At 47.1% G+C, this 21,328-nt stretch overlaps 1 protein-coding gene across 7 annotated transcripts in view; it reads right to left on the reverse strand.

The window, feature by feature from the left end:
* Positions 1-21,328, reverse strand: part of SBF1 (SET binding factor 1) — a 209,865-nt gene that overhangs the window by 81,696 nt on the left and 106,841 nt on the right. For all 7 annotated transcript variants that reach the window (XM_075345423.1, XM_075345422.1, XM_075345421.1 and 4 more), the window contains 4 exons: positions 17,389-17,502; positions 17,168-17,296; positions 16,977-17,075; positions 39-243 (listed from right to left, as the gene is read on the reverse strand). In XM_075345423.1, coding sequence (XP_075201538.1) covers positions 39-243; positions 16,977-17,075; positions 17,168-17,296; positions 17,389-17,502 — 547 coding nt within the window. The remainder of the gene's footprint in view (positions 1-38; positions 244-16,976; positions 17,076-17,167; positions 17,297-17,388; positions 17,503-21,328) is intronic.

Consider the following 21,328-nt stretch of genomic DNA (forward strand, 5'->3'; position numbering starts at 1 on the left):
GTGCTTGTGAGCTTTTACAATTCAATCAAAACACAAACCAATAGGTGGTCCAGGTGGCACCATGCACTTCTTCTCCGACCTAACAGCAGGAGGTGCATTCTGAAGCTTGGCAGCGGCCTGATCCAGGATCCACTGGATGCTGCTTTCATCCATTAGTGGGAAAACCTTATGCTGAGGTCGCAAGTAACTGCCTTCTGTCGGTCGCTGAACTTTATGCATACTAACAGCAGGATAAGGGTTCTCCTAGAAGACAAAAGGTTTGTAAAATGTACCATTGGTGAGAATAAAAACAACATACAGTATATCATCGCAAAAGTGAGTACAGCGTCCCATTTTTGTAAATATTTTATAACAATGAACATATGGCACTGATACAATGTAAAGTAGTCAGTGTACAGCTTGTATGACGGTGTACATTTATTGTGCAATCTAAATAACTCACATTACTATGTGTAAAACACTACCAACAAAAGTGAGCACAACATCAAATGAAAAAGACCAAATTGTGCCGAATTAGCCATTTTCTCTCCCCAGTGTCATGTCACTCAGTGTTAGGCTACATGCGCACGCTGCTTTTTTTGCTGCTTTTTTGCTGCTTTTTTGGCTGCAGTTTTGTCAGCAGAACTTTCTGACATCTGACTTCCCAGCAAAGTCTATGAGAAGTCAGATTTGTCATGCGCACATTGCAGTTTATTTGTCAGCGTTTTTTTTTGTCAAAAGTTTGTGACAAAAAAAAATGCAGCATGTTCATTCTTCCTGCGTTTTTGTCAACATTTGTCACCCATTGAAATCAATGAGGGCATCAAAAACGCAGGAAAAATGCATGCTAATCAAAAGTGGTGCATTTTACTTGCCTTTTACCTGCGTTTTTGGTACCAAAAACGCAGGTGATTTGTCAGGAAGTGAGGTCAGGCAAGTGGTCCCGTCCTCCATGTGTTCCCCGAAGTACCGCTGTCCCCAGGGGAGATGATGTGGAGGACGGGACTATCAGCAGCGGCGGCAGCGAGAGGGAAAATTCAATGCTTTCAGCTGCCAATGTCCATCCCCCTCTCGCTGCCGCTGCCGCCGCTGATAGTCCCGTCCTCCACGTGTTCCCCGAAGTACCACTGTCCCCAGCGTGCACGCACAGGGGAGATGATGTGGAGGACGGGACTATCAGCAGCGGCAGCAAGAGGGGGATGGACATTGGCAGCTGAAAACATTGATTTTTTTCCCTCTCGCTGCCGCCGCCGCTGATAGTCCCGTCCTCCACGTGTTCCCCGAAGTACCACTGTCCCCAGCGTGCACGCACAGGGGAGATGATGTGGAGGACGGGACTATCAGCGGCCGCGGCGGCAGCGAGAGGGAAAAATCAATGTTTTTAGCTGCCAATGTCCATCCCCCTCTCGCTGCCGCCGCTGATAGTCCCGTCCTCCCCGTGTTCCCCGAAGTACCGCTGTCCCCGCACAGGGGAGATGATGGACCCCTCTCACCGCCATCGCCACCGCTGAAAGTCCCGTCCTCCACGCTCCTGTCAGCTCCACGCAGTAGCGCGATCAGCTGAGCTGTCACTGAGGTTACTCGCGGCCACCGCTGGATTCAGCGGTGGCCGCGGGTAACCTCGGTGACAGTTCAGCTGATCGCGCGGCTGTCTTCATTTGCTGCATGGAGGTGACAGGAGCGGCGGTGTCTGCTGCAGCTCCGGTCACCTCCATGCAGCAGAGCTGGATGCGGCGCTGGACCATCCTGGATTACGCCGGACATGGAGGGCTTTGTCGGGGTTAATAAATTGGTAATGAGGGAATGTGTTTGTGTTTTTTATTTCTAGTAAAGGATTTTTCGGGTGTGTGTGTTTATTTACTGTAATTTACAGATTAATCATGGAGGGTGTCTCGGGGAGACGCCTGACATGATTAATCTAGGACTTATTGGCAGCTATGGGCTGCCAATAACTCCTTATTACCCCGATTTGCCAACGCACCAGGGTAAATCGGGAAGAGCCGGGTACAGTCCCAGAACTGTTGCATATAATGTATGCGGCAATTCTGGGTGGCTGTTGGCTGATATTGTTAGGCTGGGGGGCTCCCCATAACGTGGAGCTCCACATCCTGAAAATACCAGCCTTCAGCCGTATGGCTTTATCTGGCTGGCATTAAAATTGGGGGGGACCGCACGCCAGTTTTTTTTATTATTTATTTATTTCTAATTTTTTTTTTTCAATTCAACAAGCTTTATGGGCTTGTTTGAACTGAAAAATACATGAAACAATTGTTGACAAAACTGCAGCCAAAAACGCACCAAAAAAGCCGCAAAAACGCACCAAAAAAGCACCTATATTTTTTGTGACATTTCCAGGCTCTCTCTGACAAGGTGCAGTTTTGGCTGCAGTTTTGGCTGCAGTTTGTGAACACGAAAAAGAAGCAGCGTGCGCATGTAGCCTTAGGCTACATGCGCACGCTGCTTTTTTTCCTGCTTTTTTGCTGCTTTTTTGGCTGCAGTTTTGTCAGCAGAACTTTCTGACATCTGACTTCCCAGCAAAGTCTATGAGAAGTCAGATTTGTCATGCGCACGTTGCAGTTTATTTGTCAGCGTTTTTTTTGTCAAAAGTTTGTGACAAAAAAAATGCAGCATGTTTATTCTTCCTGCGTTTTTGTCAACATTTGTCACCCATTGAAATCAATGAGGGCACCAAAAACGCAGGAAAAATGCATGCTAATCAAAAGTGGTGCATTTTACCTGCCTTTTACCTGCGTTTTTGGTACCAAAAACGCAGGTGATTTGTCAGGAAGTGAGGTCAGGCAAGTGGTCCCGTCCCGTCCTCCATGTGTTCCCCGAAGTACCTCTGTCCCCAGGGGAGATGATGTGGAGGACGGGACTATCAGCAGCGGCGGCAGCGAGAGGGAAAAATCAATGTTTTCAGCTGCCAATGTCCATTCCCCTCTCGCTGCCGCCGCTGATAGTCCCGTCCTCCATTGGTTCCCCGAAGTACCGCTGTCCCCGCACAGGGGAGATGATGGACCCCTCTCACCGCCACCGCTGAAAGTCCCGTCCTCCACGCTCCTGTCAGCTCCACGCAGTAGCGCGATCAGCTGAGCTGTCACTGAGGTTACTCGCGGCCACCGCTGGATGCAGCGGTGGCCGCGGGTAACCTCGGTGACAGCTCAGCTGATCGCGCGGCTGTCTTCATTTGCTGCATGGAGGTGACCGGAGCGGCGGTGTCTGCTGCTTCTCCGGTCACCTCCGTGCAGCACAGCTGGATACGGCGCTGGACCATCCTGGATTACGCCGGACATGGAGGGCTTTGTCGGGGTTAATAAATTGGTAATGAGGGAATGTGTTTGTGTTTTTTTATTTCTAATAAAGGATTTTTCGTGTGTGTGTGTGTGTGTGTGTTTATTTACTGTAATTTACAGATTAATCATGGAGGGTGTCTCATAGACGCCTGACATGATTAATCTAGGATTTAGTGGCAGCTATGGGCTGCCATTAACTCCTTATTACCCCGATTTGCCAACGCACCAGGGCAAATCGGGAAGAGCCGGGTACAGTCCCAGAACAGCCGCATCTAATGGATGTGGCCATTCTGGGCGGCTGCTGACTGATATTGTTAGGCTGGGGGGCTCCCCATAACGTGGAGCTCCCCATCCTGAGAATACCAGCCTTCAGCCGTATGGCTTTATCTGGCTGGCATTAAAATTGGGGGGGACCGCACGCCAGTTTTTTTTAATTATTTATTTATTTCTAATTTTTTTTTTTTTCAATTTAACAAGCTTTATGGGCTTGTTTGAACTGAAAAGAAGGGAATTTTGTTTACTTACCGTAAATTCCTTTTCTTCTAGCTCCAATTGGGAGACCCAGACAATTGGGTGTATAGGCTATGCCTCCGGAGGCCGCACAAAGTATTACACTAAAAGTGTAAAGCCCCTCCCCTTCTGCCTATACACCCCCCGTGCTCCCACGGGCTCCTCAGTTTTGGTGCAAAAGCAAGAAGGAGGAAAAAATTATAAACTGGTTTAAAGTAAATTCAATCCGAAGGAATATCGGAGAACTGAAACCATTCAACATGAACAACATGTGTACACAAAAAAACAGGGGCGGGTGCTGGGTCTCCCAATTGGAGCTAGAAGAAAAGGAATTTACGGTAAGTAAACAAAATTCCCTTCTTCTTTGTCGCTCCATTGGGAGACCCAGACAATTGGGACGTCCAAAAGCAGTCCCTGGGTGGGTAAATAATACCTCATAATAGAGCCGTAACGGCTCCGTCCTACAGGTGGGCAACCGCCGCCTGAAGGACTCGCCTACCTAGGCTGGCATCCGCCGAAGCATAGGTATGCACCTGATAGTGTTTCGTGAAAGTGTGCAGGCTCGACCAGGTAGCCGCCTGACACACCTGCTGAGCCGTAGCCTGGTGCGTCAAAGCCCAGGACGCACCCACGGCTCTGGTAGAATGGGCCTTCAGCCCTGAGGGAACCGGAAGCCCAGCAGAACGGTAAGCTTCGAGAATTGGTTCCTTGATCCACCGAGCCAGGGTTGATTTGGAAGCCTGTGACCCTTTACGCTGGCCAGCGACAAGGACAAAGAGTGCATCCGAGCGGCGCAGGGGCGCCGTACGAGAAATGTAGAGTCTGAGTGCTCTCACCAGATCTAACAAGTGCAAATCCTTTTCACATTGGTGAATTGGATGAGGGCAAAAAGAGGGTAAGGAGATATCCTGATTGAGATGAAACGGGGATACCACCTTAGGTAGAAATTCCGGAACCGGACGCAGAACCACCTTGTCCTGGTGAAACACCAGGAAAGGGGCTTTGCATGACAATGCTGCTAGCTCAGACACTCTCCGAAGTGAAGTGACTGCTACTAGGAAAACCACTTTCTGCGAAAGGCGTGCGAGAGAAATATCCCTCATTGGCTCGAACGGTGGTTTCTGAAGAACCATCAGCACCCTGTTCAGATCCCAGGGTTCCAACGGACGTTTGTAAGGAGGGACGATGTGACAAACCCCCTGCAGGAACGTGCGTACCTGTGGAAGTCTGGCCAAGCGCTTCTGAAAAAACACAGAGAGCGCAGAGACTTGTCCCTTAAGGGAACCAAGCGACAAACCCTTTTCCAATCTGGACTGAAGAAAGGACAGAAAAGTGGGCAAGGCAAATGGCCAGGGAGAAAAACCCTGATCAGAGCACCATGACAGGAATATTTTCCACGTCCTGTGGTAGATCTTGGCGGACGTTGGTTTCCTAGCCTGTCTCATAGTGGCAATGACCTCTTGAGATAATCCTGAAGACGCTAAGATCCAGGACTCAATGGCCACACAGTCAGGTTGAGGGCCGCAGAATTCAGATGGAAAAACGGCCCTTGAGACAGCAAGTCTGGTCGGTCTGGTAGTGCCCACGGTTGGCCGACCGTGAGATGCCACAGATCCGGGTACCACGACCTCCTCGGCCAGTCTGGAGCGACGAGGATGGCGCGGCGGCAGTCGGCCCTGATCTTGCGTAACACTCTGGGCAACAGTGCCAGCGGAGGAAACACATAAGGGAGTTGAAACTGCGACCAATCCTGAACTAAGGCGTCTGCCGCCAGAGCTCTGTGATCGTGAGAACGTGCCATGAATGCCGTGACCTTGTTGTTGTGCCGGGACGCCATGAGGTCGACGTCCGGCATCCCCCAGCGGCAACAGATCTCCTGAAACACGTCCGGGTGAAGGGACCATTCCCCTGCGTCCATGCCCTGGCGACTGAGAAAGTCTGCTTCCCAGTTTTCCACGCCCGGGATGTGAACTGCGGAGATGGTGGAGGCCGTGGCTTCCACCCACATCAAAATCCGCCGGACTTCCTGGAAGGCTTGCCGACTGCGTGTTCCTCCTTGGTGGTTGATGTAAGCCACCGCTGTGGAGTTGTCCGACTGAATTCGGATCTGCTTGCCTTCCAGCCACTGCTGGAACGCTTTTAGGGCTAGATACACTGCCCTGATCTCCAGAACATTGATCTGAAGTGAGGACTCCTGCCGAGTCCACGTACCCTGAGCCCTGTGGTGGAGAAAGACTGCTCCCCACCCTGACAGACTGCGTCCGTCGTGACCACCGCCCCGGATGGGGGTAGGAAGGATTTCCCCTTCGATAATGAAGTGGGATGAAGCCACCACCGAAGGGAAGCTTTGGTTGCTTGAGAGAGGGAGACGGTCCTGTCGAGGGACGTCGGCTTCCTGTCCCATTTGCGTAGGATGTCCCATTGAAGAGGACGCAGGTGAAACTGCGCGAAAGGGACTGCCTCCATTGCTGCCACCATCTTCCCCAGGAAGTGCATGAGGCGCCTCAAGGGGTGTGACTGACCTTGAAGAAGAGATTGCACCCCCGTCTGTAGTGAACGCTGCTTGTTCAGCGGAAGCTTCACTATCGCTGAGAGGGTATGAAACTCCATGCCAAGATATGTCAGCGATTGGGCCGGTGTCAGATTTGACTTTGGCAAATTGATGATCCACCCGAAACTCTGGAGAGTCTCCAGAGTAGCGGTGAGGCTGTGCTGGCATGCCTCTTGAGAGGGAGCCTTGACCAGCAGATCGTCTAAGTAAGGGATCACCGAGTGACCCGGAGAGTGGAGGACCGCAACTACTGCAGCCATGACCTTGGTGAAAACCCGTGGGGCTGTCGCCAGGCCGAACGGCAGTGCCACGAACTGAAGGTGTTCGTCTCCTATGGCGAAGCGCAGGAAGCGCTGATGCTCTGGAGCAATCGGTACGTGGAGATAAGCATCTTTGATATCGATCGATGCAAGGAAATCTCCTTGTGACATTGAGGCGATGACGGAGCGGAGGGATTCCATCCGGAACCGCCTGGCCTTTACGTGTTTGTTGAGCAGTTTTAGGTCCAGGACAGGACGGAAAGACCCGTCCTTCTTTGGAACCACAAACAGGTTGGAGTAAAAACCGTGACCCTGTTGCTGAAGAGGAACAGGGACCACCACTCCTTCTGTCTTCAGAGTGCCCAGCGCCTGCAGAAGAGCATCGGCTCGCTCGGGAGGCGGAGATGTTCTGAAAAATCGAGTCGGAGGACGAGAGTTGAACTCTATCCTGTAACCGTGAGACAGAATGTCTCTCACCCAACGGTCTTTTACCTGTGGCAGCCAAATGTCGGAAAAGCCTGCCACCGACCGAGGATGCGGTGTGAGGAGGCCGAAAGTCATGAGGAAGCCGCCTTGGTAGCGGCACCTCCGGCGGTCTTTTTAGGGCGTGACTTAGACCGCCATGGATCGGAGTTCCTCTGATCCTTCTGAGGCCTTTTGTACGAGGAGAATTGGGACCTGCCCGCACCCCGAAAGGACCGAAACCTCGACTGTCCCCTCCTCTGTTGGGGTAATTTTGGTTTGGCCTGGGGTAAGGATGTTTCCTTTCCCTTGGATTGTTTGATGATTTCATCCAGCCTCTCACCAAACAAACGGTCGCCAGAAAATGGTAAACCGGTTAAGCACTTTTTGGAAGCCGAATCTGCCTTCCATTCCCGTAGCCACAAGGCCCTGCGTATTGCCACCGAATTGTCGGCTGCAACCGCCGTACGGCTCGCAGAGTCCAGGACAGCATTAATAGCGTAGGACGCAAATGCCGACGTTTGAGAAGTTATGGACGCCACTTGCGGCGCAGACGTACGTGTAAGTGCGTCAATTTGCGCTTGACCCGCTGCAATAGCTTGGAGTGCCCATACGGCTGCGAATGCTGGAGCAAAAGACGCGCCGATAGCTTCATAGATGGATTTCAACCAGAGCTCCATCTGTCTGTCAGTGGCATCCTTGAGCGAAGCCCCATCTTCAACTGCAACTATGGATCTAGCCGCCAGTCTGGAGATTGGAGGATCCACCTTGGGACACGGAGTCCAGCCCTTGACCACGTCAGGGGGGGAAGGGATAACGTGTATCCTTAAGGCGCTTAGAAAAACGCTTATCTGGACAAGCCCGGTGTTTCTGGACTGCCTCTCTGAAGTCAGAGTGGTCCAGAAACATACTCGTTGTACGCTTGGGGAACCTGAAACGGAATTTCTCCTGCTGAGAAGCTGACTCCTCAACTGGAGGAGCTGAGGGAGAAATATCCAACATTTGATTTATGGACGCGATAAGATCATTGTCAGAGACCTCACCCTGGGATCTATGGGACACCCCGGGAGGACATGGTTGTTCCGACTGAGGGGAACCAGGTGGCAATGATTCCACAGTGTCCATTGTCTGAGATACCGGTCTGGACTGCAAAGCTTCTAGTATCTTAGCCATAGTCTCAGAAAGCCGTTCAGTAAAAACTGTAAACTCCGTCCCTGTCACCTGGACAGTGTTAGCAGGTGGTTCCCCCTGGGCCCCCCTTAGCAGAGGCTCTGGCTGAGTAAGTGCCACAGGGGCCGAGCAGTGCACACAATGAGGGTCAGTGGAACCTGCCGGGAGTGAAGCCGTACATGCCACAAAGCAAAAAACTGAGGAGCCCGTGGGAGCACGGGGGGTGTATAGGCAGAAGGGGAGGGGCTTTACACTTTTAGTGTAATACTTTGTGCGGCCTCCGGAGGCATAGCCTATACACCCAATTGTCTGGGTCTCCCAATGGAGCGACAAAGAAATACATGAAACAATTGTTGACAAAACTGCAGACAAAAAAGCAGCAAAAACGCACCAAAAAAGCACCTACATTTTTTGTGACATTTCCAGGCTCTCTCTGACAAGGTGCAGTTTTAGCTGCAGTTTTGGCTGCAGTTTTGGCTGCAGTTTTGGCTGCAGTTTGTGAACACGAAAAAGAAGCAGCGTGCGCATGTAGCCTTACAAGGTCTCATGCATCAATTGGGAGAAGGTGTGATAAATTTGGTGTCAACGCTCACACACTCTCTCATATTGGTCAATGGAAGTTCAACATAGCCCCTCGTAACAAAAAAATGAAAATCTGGAAAAAAAAAAATATTGTTGCTCTATAGAAAGATGACCTAGGTTATAAGAAGATTGACAAGACCCTGAAACTGAGCTGCACCACGGTGGCCAAGACCATACAGCAGTTTAACAACACAAGTTCCACTTAGAACATGTCTCGCCATGGTCGACCAAAGAAGTTGAGTGCACGTGCTCAGTCATATCCAGAGGTTGTGTTTTCAAAATAGATGTATGAGCTCTGCCAGCATTGCTATAAAGGCTAAAGGTGTGTGTGTGTGTGTGTGTGTGTGTGTGTGTGTGTGTGTGTGTGTGTGTGTGTGTGTGTGTGTGTGTGTGTGTGTGTGTGTGTGTGTGTTGGGTTAGCCTTTCAGTGCTCAGACCATACATCACACACTGCATCTAAGTTATCTGCATGGCTGTAATCCCAGCAGGAAGCCTCTTTTAAAGAGGATACCTACACTCAAGAATGGTTGTGGGAGTGTCCTGGTTTGGGGCTGCACGAGTGCTGCCAACTGTGGAGAGCTACAGTTCATTGAGGGAACCATGACTGCCGACATGTACTGACATACTGAAGCAGAGCATGACCCCATCCCATCAGAAACTGGGCCGCAGAGCAGCATTTGTAACAGGATAAAGACCTCAAACACACCTACAAGACAACCACTACCTTATTAAAAAAGCTGAGAGAGTAAATGTACTGGACTGGCCAAGCATGTCTCCAGACCTAAACCCTACAGAGAATCTGGGCTGTATTGTCAAATGGAAGGTGGAGCACAAAGTCTCTAACATCCACTAGCTCCGTGATGTCATGGAGGGATGGCAGAGGATTCCAGTGGCTCCTGTGAAGCTCTAATGAACTCCATGCCGAAGAGAGTTAACGTGGTGCTTGAAAATATTGACACTTTGGGCAGAATTTGTACATTTTCACTTAGGGGTGTAGTCACTTTTGTTGCCAGTGGTTTAGACATTAAATGGCAGTGTGTTGAGTTATTTAGAGGACACAATAAATTTACACTGTTATACAAGCTGTACACGGACTAATTTATATTGTATCAAAGTGGCATATCTTCGGTGTTGTCCCATGAAAAGATATAATAAAAATTTACAAAAATGTGAGAGGTGTACTCACTTTTGTGATATGCTGCATCTCCCCTAACCCAGAATAAGACATGAAGAAGCTTATTTTTAACATGTCCACAAAGATAGTAGATGAATTCTAATTTAAACATAGCAACTCGTGAATTAAATAAATAACTGTGCTAAAACAACAATGGGACATTAAAAGTAATAAACTTTATCATTACTGCTCATAAATCTGTTCTTGGAAAGCTTACATTCAGACAGCTACCTTGATCAAACAAATATACAATAGGGATATCATTTGCATGTGAAGCAAAGTACAATTCTAAAGGTCCAGTCACACATAGCGAGATCGTTAACGAGATCGTTACTACGTCACAGATAGTTGTTAAATCATTGGTGAGATCGTTGGTGAGATGTGACACAGTCATTTTCCCAACGACTTTAGTAACGATGCAGCGACCTGTATAACGATCGCGTTGGGACCCTGTCACACAGCAGCTATGTAACGATTCTGACCTCGAATAGGGGCGTAGCGTTTGACGCTGTAAGCCACGTAGGCATGCATATGCGTTCCCTTTTCCACACCCCTCTGCTCCGATTGGTGGCCAATACGGAGTTCTGATTAGGCGGCCGGCCTAGAAAGCAATTTTGTATCACTTCATCATTTCTCCCTTTTTGAGCCTTGCTTTGAGAATAGAACCTGCGACTTCAGCTTCGATCCGAAAAGCAAGCAAGCAATCGGGAACAAAGTACGAATGAATCCGGGTGTAGTCACAGGTTCTATCCTCAAAGCAAGGCTCAAAAAGGAACAAAGCATGAAGCGATACCCAAATCAGAACGCAGTACTGTTTCAGCGCCAACCAATCGGTGCAGAGGGGGCGCGGAAAAGGTGACGCAACTACACGCCTACGTGTCACACTAAGTTCTCATCTAGGTCGTTAACAAGATTGTTGCTAGGTATCAAACATACAGATCCATCCTGCCCAGCAGCACTCCAACGAGCCAAAAATGGCCCAGGACATTCAGCAACGACAAACGATCTGACAGCAGGGGGCGGATCATTGGTATGTGTCAAACATAACGAGATCGCTGGTGAAGTCGTTGTTTTGTCACAGAAACTGTGACGTAGCAACGATGTCGTTAGCGATCTCGTTATGTGTGAAGTGGCCTTAAGTGCAGTCATAATGTCTAGTGTTACTGAAAAGGAAAACTATAAGTAAACGCCCAATACTGGATGACAACTGCAAATCTTATAGCCCTGCATATTCTGATATCGTCACCAAGTCTTCTCTAAGCGGCTTCTCATTTCCTGTAGATGAAAACGCTATTGCCATCTCATCCTCTGACACTTCCAGCCGCAGTGGGCTGAGGTCTGCACGCTGCCAGTGATATGAATGCTATTGCATAGAGGACGGTATGCAGGTTCTTCTGTGCTTAGACCAAAATTTTGCTTACAATTTACAACAGTGAAAAGTTAAAAAAAAAGTTCAAATCACACCCCTTTTCCCCTATTAAAAATAAAGATAAAAAATAATGCTGTCGAAAAGGATTCCTAATGACACAGTACCTTATGAAGGTATTCGGCTCCCTTGAATTTTCCAACCTTTTCCCACATTTTATTCTTTAAACATAAAGATCAAAATTTTAATTTTATGGTGAAGAATCAACAACAAGAGGGACACAGTTGTGAAGGTGAATGATATTTATGGCTTATTTTAAATTTTTGTAAATAATAAAAAAACTGAAAATTGGGGCGTACAATATTATTTGGCCCCTTTAAGTTAATACTTTGTAGCGCCACCTTATGCTGCAATTACAGCTGCAAGTCGCTTGGGGTATGTCTCTATCAGTTTTGTACATCGAGAGACTGAAATTCTTGCTCATTCTTCTTTCGCAAATAGCTCGAGCTGACTGAGGTTGAATGGAGAGCGTTTGTGAACAGCAGTTTTCAGCTCTTTCCACAGATTCTCGATTGGATTCAGGTCTGGACTTTGACTTGGCCATTCTAACACCTGGATACGTTTATTTGTGAACCAATCCATTGTAGATTTTGCTTTATGTTTGGGATCATTGTCTTATTGAAAGACAAATATCCGTCCCAGTCTAAGGTCTTTTGCAGACTCCAGCAGGTTTTCTTCAAGAATTGTCCTGTATTTGGCACCATCCATTTTCCCATCAATTTTAACCATCTTCCCTGTCCCTACTGAAGAAAAGCAAGCCCAAACCATGATGCTGCCACCACCATGTTTGACAGTGCGGATGGTGTGTTCAGGGTGATGAGCTGGGTTGCTTTTACGCCAAAACATATCATTTGGTATTGTGCCCAAATAGTTCGATTTTGGTTTCATCTGACCAGAGCACCTTCTTCCACATGTTTGGTGTCTCCCAGGTGGCTTGTGGTAAACTTTAAACGACACTTTTTATGGATATCTTTGATAAATGGCTTTCCTCTTGACATTCTTCCATAAAGGCCAGATTTGTGCAGTGTACGACTGATTGTTGTCCTATGGACAGACTCTCCCACCTCAGCTGTAGATGTATGTAGTTCATCCAGAGTGATCATGGGCCTCTTGGCTGCATCACTGATCAGTCTTCTCCTTGTTTGACATGAAATTTTTGAGGGACGGAAGGGCCTTGGTAGATTTGCAGTGGTATGATACTCCTTCCATTTCAATATGAAAGCTTGCACAGTGCTTCTTGGGATGTTTAAAGTTTTGGAAATCTTTTTGCAACCAAATCCGGCTTTAAACTTCTCCACAACCGTATCACGGACCTGCCTGTTGTGTTCCTTGGTCTTCATGATGCTCTCTGCGCTTTAAACAGAACACTGAGACTATCACAGAGCAGGTGCCTTTATACAGAGACTTGATTACACACAGGAGGCTTATATTTATCATCATCAGTCATTTAGGACAGCATTGGATCATTCAGAGATCCTCAATGAACTTCTGGAGTGAGTTTGCTGCACTGAAAGTAAAGGGGATGAATAATATTGCATGCCCCAATTTTCAGTTTTTTATTTTTTACAAAAATATAAAATAAGCAATAAATATCGTTCTCCTTCACAATTGTTCCCACTTGTTGCTGATTCTTCACCATAACATTAACATTTTTTATCTTTATGTTTGAAGCCTGACATGTGGGAAAAGGTTGAAAAATTCAAGGGGGCCGAATATTTTCGCATGGCACTGTATATGCCTTCAAACTACTCCCTCAAGTTGTACTTTTGAACACCACCAGTGCAATTCCACAATTGTTTTTTTTGGGGGTATAATTACCATGTTCACTATATGGTAAAGTTGACCTAGTAATATGATTACCCAGGTCAAATTCAGAAGTTTGTATTTGTTAAAAAAAAAAAAAATAATGGCGCTTTTGTTGCCTTTTTCCAAGACCTGTAGCAATTTCATTTTTCAGAATCTGGAGCTCAGTGACAGCTTATTTTTTGCGTCTTGAGCTAATGTTTTTAATTTTACCATTTTTAGTAGATGCAATGCTTTGATCGACTATTCTTGCATTTTAATGTAATGTTGCATTATGCCCTTTACCGATCAGATTAATTGATTTTATATTTTGATATATTGGGCATTTCTGAACGCAGCAATACATCATGTGTATTTTTTATTGTTTTATTTTCAATGGGGCGAAAGGGGGATGATTTTAACTTTTAGGGTTTTTTCCATATTGTAAAAAACTTTTAATTTTTTTTTTATTGATTTTACTAGTACTTATGCCTGCATGGTCTAATCGCTTCTGCTGATCAGAGCGATAAACACAAACCACATAGAAAAATCCTTTATTTAAAAAACAAAAACTAACAAAAGCATCCTTTTTCCAATTTATTAACCCCCTAAAACACCCCTGCAGGTCCAACGTAATCCACAGAAACAATATCGCGAGACGATCCCAGTTCTGCTACATCTGATGTCGCAATATGCGGTCACTTTAGAAAACATGACTGATCACTGCGTTCTCAGGCACACACTGACAGAGCCACAACTGTGAAGTCAGCGAGTGTGCCTGAGGTCAGAGCTGAGATTAGTGGAACCTTGCCCTCTGCCCAATCCAAAATCTCTGATCTCCACTATGGCAGCTTTGTGTGCCTCCTTGGTGACTGATATAGGCTACTGCAGTAGCACTGTTTGACTGAATCCTGATAGTCAACTAATTGTAGCCAATGTAAAAGGGTCAGATGGACCAGTCTGAGCTCCAGCACATTGATTGGAAAGAGTTTCTTCGGGCTGCTCCAAACTTCCTGGATCATCAAGTGACAGAAGATCGCTCCCCAGCCAGAAAGTCTGGGATCTGTAATGAGCACCTGCCACTGAATAGGGCGAAAGGAGCGACTCCGAGTTAACAGGGGGAACGTTAGCCACCACCTGAGACTGGCAACAGCGAAGGGAGAGATGTATAGGCCAATCTAGGGACTGTATTGACCTGTCCCAAGAGACTAGAAGCATGTTTTGTAGAGGTCTTGACGGAAATAGAACAAATGTGACAGCCTGGAACGTTACCAACATCCTCATCTTCACCAACGCCATCATGTTTCACACTTTTTTGTTAAGTATTTCATTTCACATGTGTTAATTCATAGTTTTGATGCCTTCAATGTGAATCTACAATTTTCAGAGTCATGAAAATAAAGAAAACGCTTTGAATGAGAAGGTGTGTCCAAACTTTTGGTCTGTACTGTAAATAATTGTCACAAAAATCTATCCACTGAAAAAAATTTCTGGCATCCTCAAAAGCTATCACTGACTGGAGCGACTCCATCTTCAAGCGATGAAGTCAAACCCATTTGTTCAGGCTCTTTACACGTAAAATAGGCCTCACAATACTGTCCTTTTTGACGCTGACATATATTTCAATAAAACCCCCTGAAGCGCTCTAAAAAAAAAAAAAAAAAAAGAACCCTTACAAATCACTGAAACAAAATAGTCCAACTCAAATGAACAGCTTCTTCATTACTTGAAAAATTCTTGTACACGGGACATCAGGTATTTACAAAAGAACGCTGGATGACAGTAATGGTGAACTTGATGTACTATTACCTTACAATCACCCCTGCCCGAAGGAAGGAAGCTATGGAAAATCTGTGAGGGAGAGAACAAAAGATCCTGACAGAGTGGTGAACTCTATTCTGTAACCCGAAGACCCAATATCGCTGATTGCCCTAAGCCATGCCTCTTGAAAAAGGAGTAAGTGGCCACCCACTTGAGAGAAATTCCCAAGTATGGGCTACCCGTCAAAAATTGATCTTCCTGTTACCCCTGGATCCGGAGGGCCAAAACCCTCATTCAATGGAGTGTCCAGTGGGTGCAGATATAAAGGAAAGGTAACTCTTCTAGGCTCCTGAGAAACCTTTGGTCTGTCCTGCTGACTTGGCTTGTCTGGTACTGGAAACTGACAAAGGGGTCAAACCTGAAAGGTTTCATGCGTCCAAAAGGGACAGTTGGCCCTGGAATGAAGAAGCAGGGTGCTTCTGTCGCCTGTAGTTTCCAAAATGATTTCATGTAGCCTGGTTCCAAATAAGCAAAATATTTCCCTTCCTGCGCAACCTGATCAGGCAAGAAAGGGGGGAAAGATGCTCGCAAAAACACAAGTAGCAGTGAGCTGACCAACCTTGACAAGCTAAGGCTGAGGAGAGCTCCGATGGGCAAGAAGAGCAGCAAGCAGGAACTGACCCTTATACAAGGACCATTCCCTGCTCTCCCCCTGGAGCCCACCTGAAGGAAAGGAGTAGAGGGGGGAGGCTCATGAAAAAGCTATACAAACCTGTCCTGAAGATCTGGATCCCCTTAACTTATGCTCCATGCACACACACGCTATGCGGGGTGGCGGCTAAGAACTAGTTTGCTTACGGTCCTCTGCCCCAGTACCTGACCACCGACAGTGTTAAGGTACATTGGTCCACCCACACCCACGCAAAAAGATATGGTTTTAACAATTACCACCTGTACTCTCGGTCGCTCGTTACATGAGTGAAACATAGTGCACAATTACACTCTGGTACCCATAGACATCCGCCTAAAACACAAAGCAAAAAAGGCTGCATAATAGGTGCCTAACCTAAGACAAGTTTGAGATAGACCCCGCTTCTAACTGGCACTACAAGAAACTGAGGAGACAACATATAGTCTGCCGGGGAGGAACCAATTTTATTTAAATGCAATAATAGTGTCAGACTCTAGGTGGCAGCAGAGTATCCCATGGTTCTGTGTCCCCCAATGAGATAAACGAGAAAGTACTACTTTATAATTAAAATTGAATTGTGGCAAGGTTTAACCCCTTAACGACCCATGACGTATTGGGTACGTCATGGATCGTGTTCCGTTAATCCCCGCCCCCTGCCGTGGGCAGGCGGCGGCGATCCGCGCACATATCAGCTGTTTTCCCAAAAACTATTGTACGATCACACTTTTTTTGCAATTTTTCCGCACTTTGAATTTTTTTGCCGTTTTCCAGTACACTATATGGTAAAACTTATGGTTTCATTTAAAAGAACAACTCGTCCCGCAAAAAACAAGCCCTTATATGGCAAGATTGATGGAAAAATAAAAAATAAAAAGTTACGGCTCTCGGAAGAAGGGGAGCAAAAAACAAAAATGGAAAGTGCCCGGGGGCTGAAGGGGTTAAAGGGAACTTTTTTCTACCCCTAAATCACCACATGAATATCATATTTTAACTGAAAATCTTTCTTAACACCGCTCTATATGCTAAATTCAATCTACAAATCAATGCATAAATTAAAATTACACCACGCTTTGAATAAGCAACCACTGTCATCTCGGCGGTGCCAGATCAAACACTCACAAAATCCAAGCCTAAACTCCACCACTTCTGCTTGTCTGACAGCTGTCTGGTGGAAGCTGCTTATGCGACTATGTCAACCAGTCCAGGAAAAGTTTGAGTGCTGACTGTTCCTGGTCCACAAACATGCGAGTCCAGACTATAAATGGCAAAATCAACTTGCAGTATAATAAAAATTTATATAATGCATCAACCTAAAAAAAAAACCCCAAACCTTACATTTCTGTAGAGCTTCTCAGCTAGTTCTTGCACGTGCTTCATTAGGTTTTTTTGAGTTCCCTCCTCATATTGTATTTTGTGCACATCATAAGCAACAAGCTGTGGAGAAGACACAAAATAAAGAACTGATGTGATCAAAAAGCTACTATTTAGTGGTAATATAAATGTTCTATGTAATTCAGTGCATCTACCTCATCAAATAAATCCAGTGATCTGTATGGTGGACCTCTCTCCGTCACAAATCCGGCAAATGCCATGCCCTCCAGCACCTTGGTTAAAAAGTCATCTTCTACTAACCCACGCTGACCAAAAAAAGAAGCCTGGAAAATAAAATGTTTGTTAAATGGAAAATGTTATTCACAAAACAAACATAACGGACATTTAGAACTTAAAACAATGGGAGTGAACCAACCTTATGGAACCGTATAACGGGCTCAGGGTGAACTCTTATCAGTTGAAGACAACAACGATATCCTTGCAAAACCTGAGCAAAAAGGCGAAGAAACACAGCACGTACTTCCATATCCTGTAATAAAGTCCAAAAAAACCAAAAAGTTCAGACCATCTTAAAAACTTTGCATTACAATAGAATTCTAAAAGAGAATGTTGCATATATCATTGACATCACAGAAGCGGTTCAGCACCAAAAATGCACGCATACATATTTATGGTGAATTATAATACGCAGTTATCAAGGTAGTCCGGTGACAAAATCCTTTAGATGCTTTGCATAAGTAAATTTATCAAATATATTTATATACTTTAATTGTAAAGTAACTGCACAAAAGACTTGATATTGTACACACACAACTGGGATTGGTGGTGGAGCAAGACAGACAGATTGAGAGAGGAACCTCTGCCTCTGTAATGGTAATACATGGGGGCTGGCTGACTGGGAAACTACCGTATTTTTCGGACTATAAGACGCACCTGACCATAAGACGCACCCTGGTTTTAGAGGAGGAAAATAGGAAAATAAAATTTTAACCAAAAAATATGGTCATGACACACTTATGGGGTGAGGATCTGCTGCTGACACTGTTATGGGGGTAATGTCCCCAAATTCTCTACTAAGGTACCCCATTCTGATAAGGATCCTCCTGCCTTGTATATGATCCTGCTCATATACCCCCCATCCTGCTAATAATATACCCCCCATCCATCCTGCTCATGATATACCCCCATCCATCCTGCTCATGATATGCCCCCATCCATCCTGCTCATGATATGCCCCCATCCATCCTGCTCATGATATGCCCCCATCCATCCTGCTCATGATATGCCCCCATCCATCCTGCTCATGATATGCCCCCATCCATCCTGCTCATGATATGCCCCCATCCATCATGCTCAAGATATGCCCCCATCCATCCTGCTCATGAAATGCCCCCATCCATCCTGCTCATGAAATGCCCCCATCCATCCTGCTCATGAAATGCCCCCATCCATCCTGCTCATGAAATGCCCCCATCCATCCTGCTCATGAAATGCCCCCATCCATCCTGCTCATGAAATGCCCCCATCCATCCTGCTCATGAAATGCACCATCCATCCTGCTCATGAAATGCCCCCATCCATCCTGCTCATGAAATGCCCCCATCCATCCTGCTCATGAAATGCCCCCATCCATCCTGCTCATGAAATGCCCCCATCCATCCTGCTCATGAAATGCCCCCATCCATCCTGCTCATGAAATGCCCCCATCCATCCTGCTCATGAAATGCCCCCATCCATCCTGCTCATGAAATGCCCCCATCCATCCTGCTCATGAAATGCCCCCATCCATCCTGCTCATGAAATGCCCTCATCCATCCTGCTCATGAAATGCCCCCATCCATCCTGCTCATGAAATGCCCTCATCCATCCTGCTCATGAAATGCCCCCATCCATCCTGCTCATGAAATGCCCCCATCCATCCTGGTCATGAAATGCCCCCCATCCATCCAGCTCATGAAATGCCCCCCATCCATCCTGCTCATGAAATGCCCCCATCCATCCTGCTCATGAAATGCCCCCATCCTGGTAAATGGCGTGTATCCTGTGGCACAGGAAAAAAAAAAATAAACGTTTATACTTACCCTTCCTCACTCCCTGAAGCACCGATCTCTGTCTCAGCTGCAGCGCCGCTGTGTTGAGCCGTCACCGGTGTCTGCAGCATCGCGTCTTCCTGTCTGTGCCGGCGGTAAGCTGATCGATTCTGGTGGATACTAGCGGCGCGCACAGCGATGACGTCATCGCGGTGCGCGCCGCTAGTGTCCAGATCAGCTGACCGCCGGCACAGACAGGAAGACACGATGCTGCAGGGGGGCGGCTCCACACACGGTGACGGGTGAGTACACTGATTCACTGCACTCCGCGCTGATAATGATGCACGGGGGGCAGTGAATACAGCCGCACATGATCACTCCAGGCTGTAGTTGCCAGGGGTGATCACGGCCGGCTGCTAATTATGCACGCACCCCCCCCCGCCGCCCATCACCCCGCCCACCTGTCAGCGCCGGTTTCGCTGAGAGATGATGGGCGGGAGGATGGGCGTGCATATGTAATGAGCGGGCCCACGTGGTCACGGCAGGCTGTTACAGCCTGCTCGTGCCGCCGATGACCCGCTGCACCGCGGCACCCTCATTCCCCGCAGCCTTATAGTCAGACCATAAGACGCACCCCCCACTTTCCCCCGACATTTGGGGGGAAAAAAGTGTGTCTTATGGTCCAAAAAATACGGTAATTTGTTGATGTAGAGTGTGTGCAATTCCTGTATATAGCTGGCTGTCCTGCTGTTTCTGACATAGAATAGACAGCACATTGCTTCTAGCTGTTGTCAACATGGAAGTAATGTCATCTGCTCCTCCTCTTTGCTCATTGCTTGAAATAAGAGCTCAGGAAGGGGAGAGGGTTTTACATAGCTGATCAAACCATTACACAGGAAAGAGGACTCACGATTCTGTAGAGGAAGATATCACGGAGGCTGCGTAGAGAGAACCACCAGCAGACTAAGGGGCATTTTGCACACTACGACATCGCAAGCCGATGAGCGATGCCGAGCGCGATAGTCCCCGCCCCCGTCACAGCTGCGATATCATGGTGATAGCTGGCGTAGTGAACATTATCGCTACGCCAGCTTCACATGCACTCACCTGCCCTGCAACGTCACTCTGGCCGGCGACCTGCCTCCTTATTAAGGGGGCGGGTCGTGTGGAGTCATAGCGACATCACACGGCAGGCGGCCAATAGAAGCGGAGGGGCGGAGATGAGCGGGACGTAAACATCCCGCCCACCTCATTCCTTCCGCATAGCTGGCGTGAGCCACAGGTCGCAGGTAGGAGATGTTACTCGCTCCTGTGGCTTCACACACAGCGATGTGTGCTGCCGCAGGAACGAGGAACAACATCGTAGCATCTGTCATTTCCAAATTATGGAAATGACCGAGGCTACACCGATGATACGATTACGACGATTTTGCGCTCGTTAATCGTATCAAAAAGGCTTTACACACTACGATATCGCCTGCGACGCCGGATGTGCGTCACTTTCAATTTGACCCCACCGACATTGCACCTGCGATGTCGTAGTGTGCAAAGTGCCCCTTAGGGTACGTTCCCACGATCAGGACTCCAGGGTCATGACTTGTGGGGCTGCGAGTCTCCTCCACAGGAGAACGCAGCTGCTCATACCCACTATCAGTGTTCGGGGCGCTGCGGTCTCTCGCTTCTGTTCTCTCTATGAAGAACACTTGCAACTCTGCAGCAAACAATTGACATGCTGCATCTTGAAAAGTCGCATGGCAGTTCAGTGTTTGCTACCGGGAAAAACAAGCATAGAGTGCACGGGATTTCTAGAAATCCCATCCACTGTACATCGCAGTGTTTTAGATGCAGCTGAAGCATGCTGAGTCCAAAACGCAGTGAACACTGATTGTGGGCACGCAGCCTAAAGGCTATGTTCCCATGCAGCATTTTCTTCTGCACAAAAGAAGCTGCATTTTACAGTACTAACAAAGGCTATGAGAGTTCAGAAATGTCATACACGCTTTTTTTTCCCCCTAATTGAATTTGAGCACTTCTGCATATTTTTAAATCCACAGCATGTCAATTCTTTCAGAGTATTTGGTCAGTATAGTAACTTTACTAAACATGTACTGTAAAACCCAAGAAAAAAAACATAGCAAATACACTAAAGTATGTAATCAGAAGACGTACATGAAAATAACATACTTGATTAATGCAGTTTTGAGCAAAAAAAAGCATAAAGGCCATCCTACCGCAACAAGGTGTCCCCAGTCAGGATGATCCTAGCTTGTCCCCGATATTAAAACCTTACCTACATTTCTTTGGTTTTGTTGCAGTTTTTGTACT

The sequence above is a fragment of the Anomaloglossus baeobatrachus genome, chromosome 4 (genome assembly GCF_048569485.1).
Source record: "Anomaloglossus baeobatrachus isolate aAnoBae1 chromosome 4, aAnoBae1.hap1, whole genome shotgun sequence".
NCBI classification, from domain to species: domain Eukaryota; kingdom Metazoa; phylum Chordata; class Amphibia; order Anura; family Aromobatidae; genus Anomaloglossus; species Anomaloglossus baeobatrachus.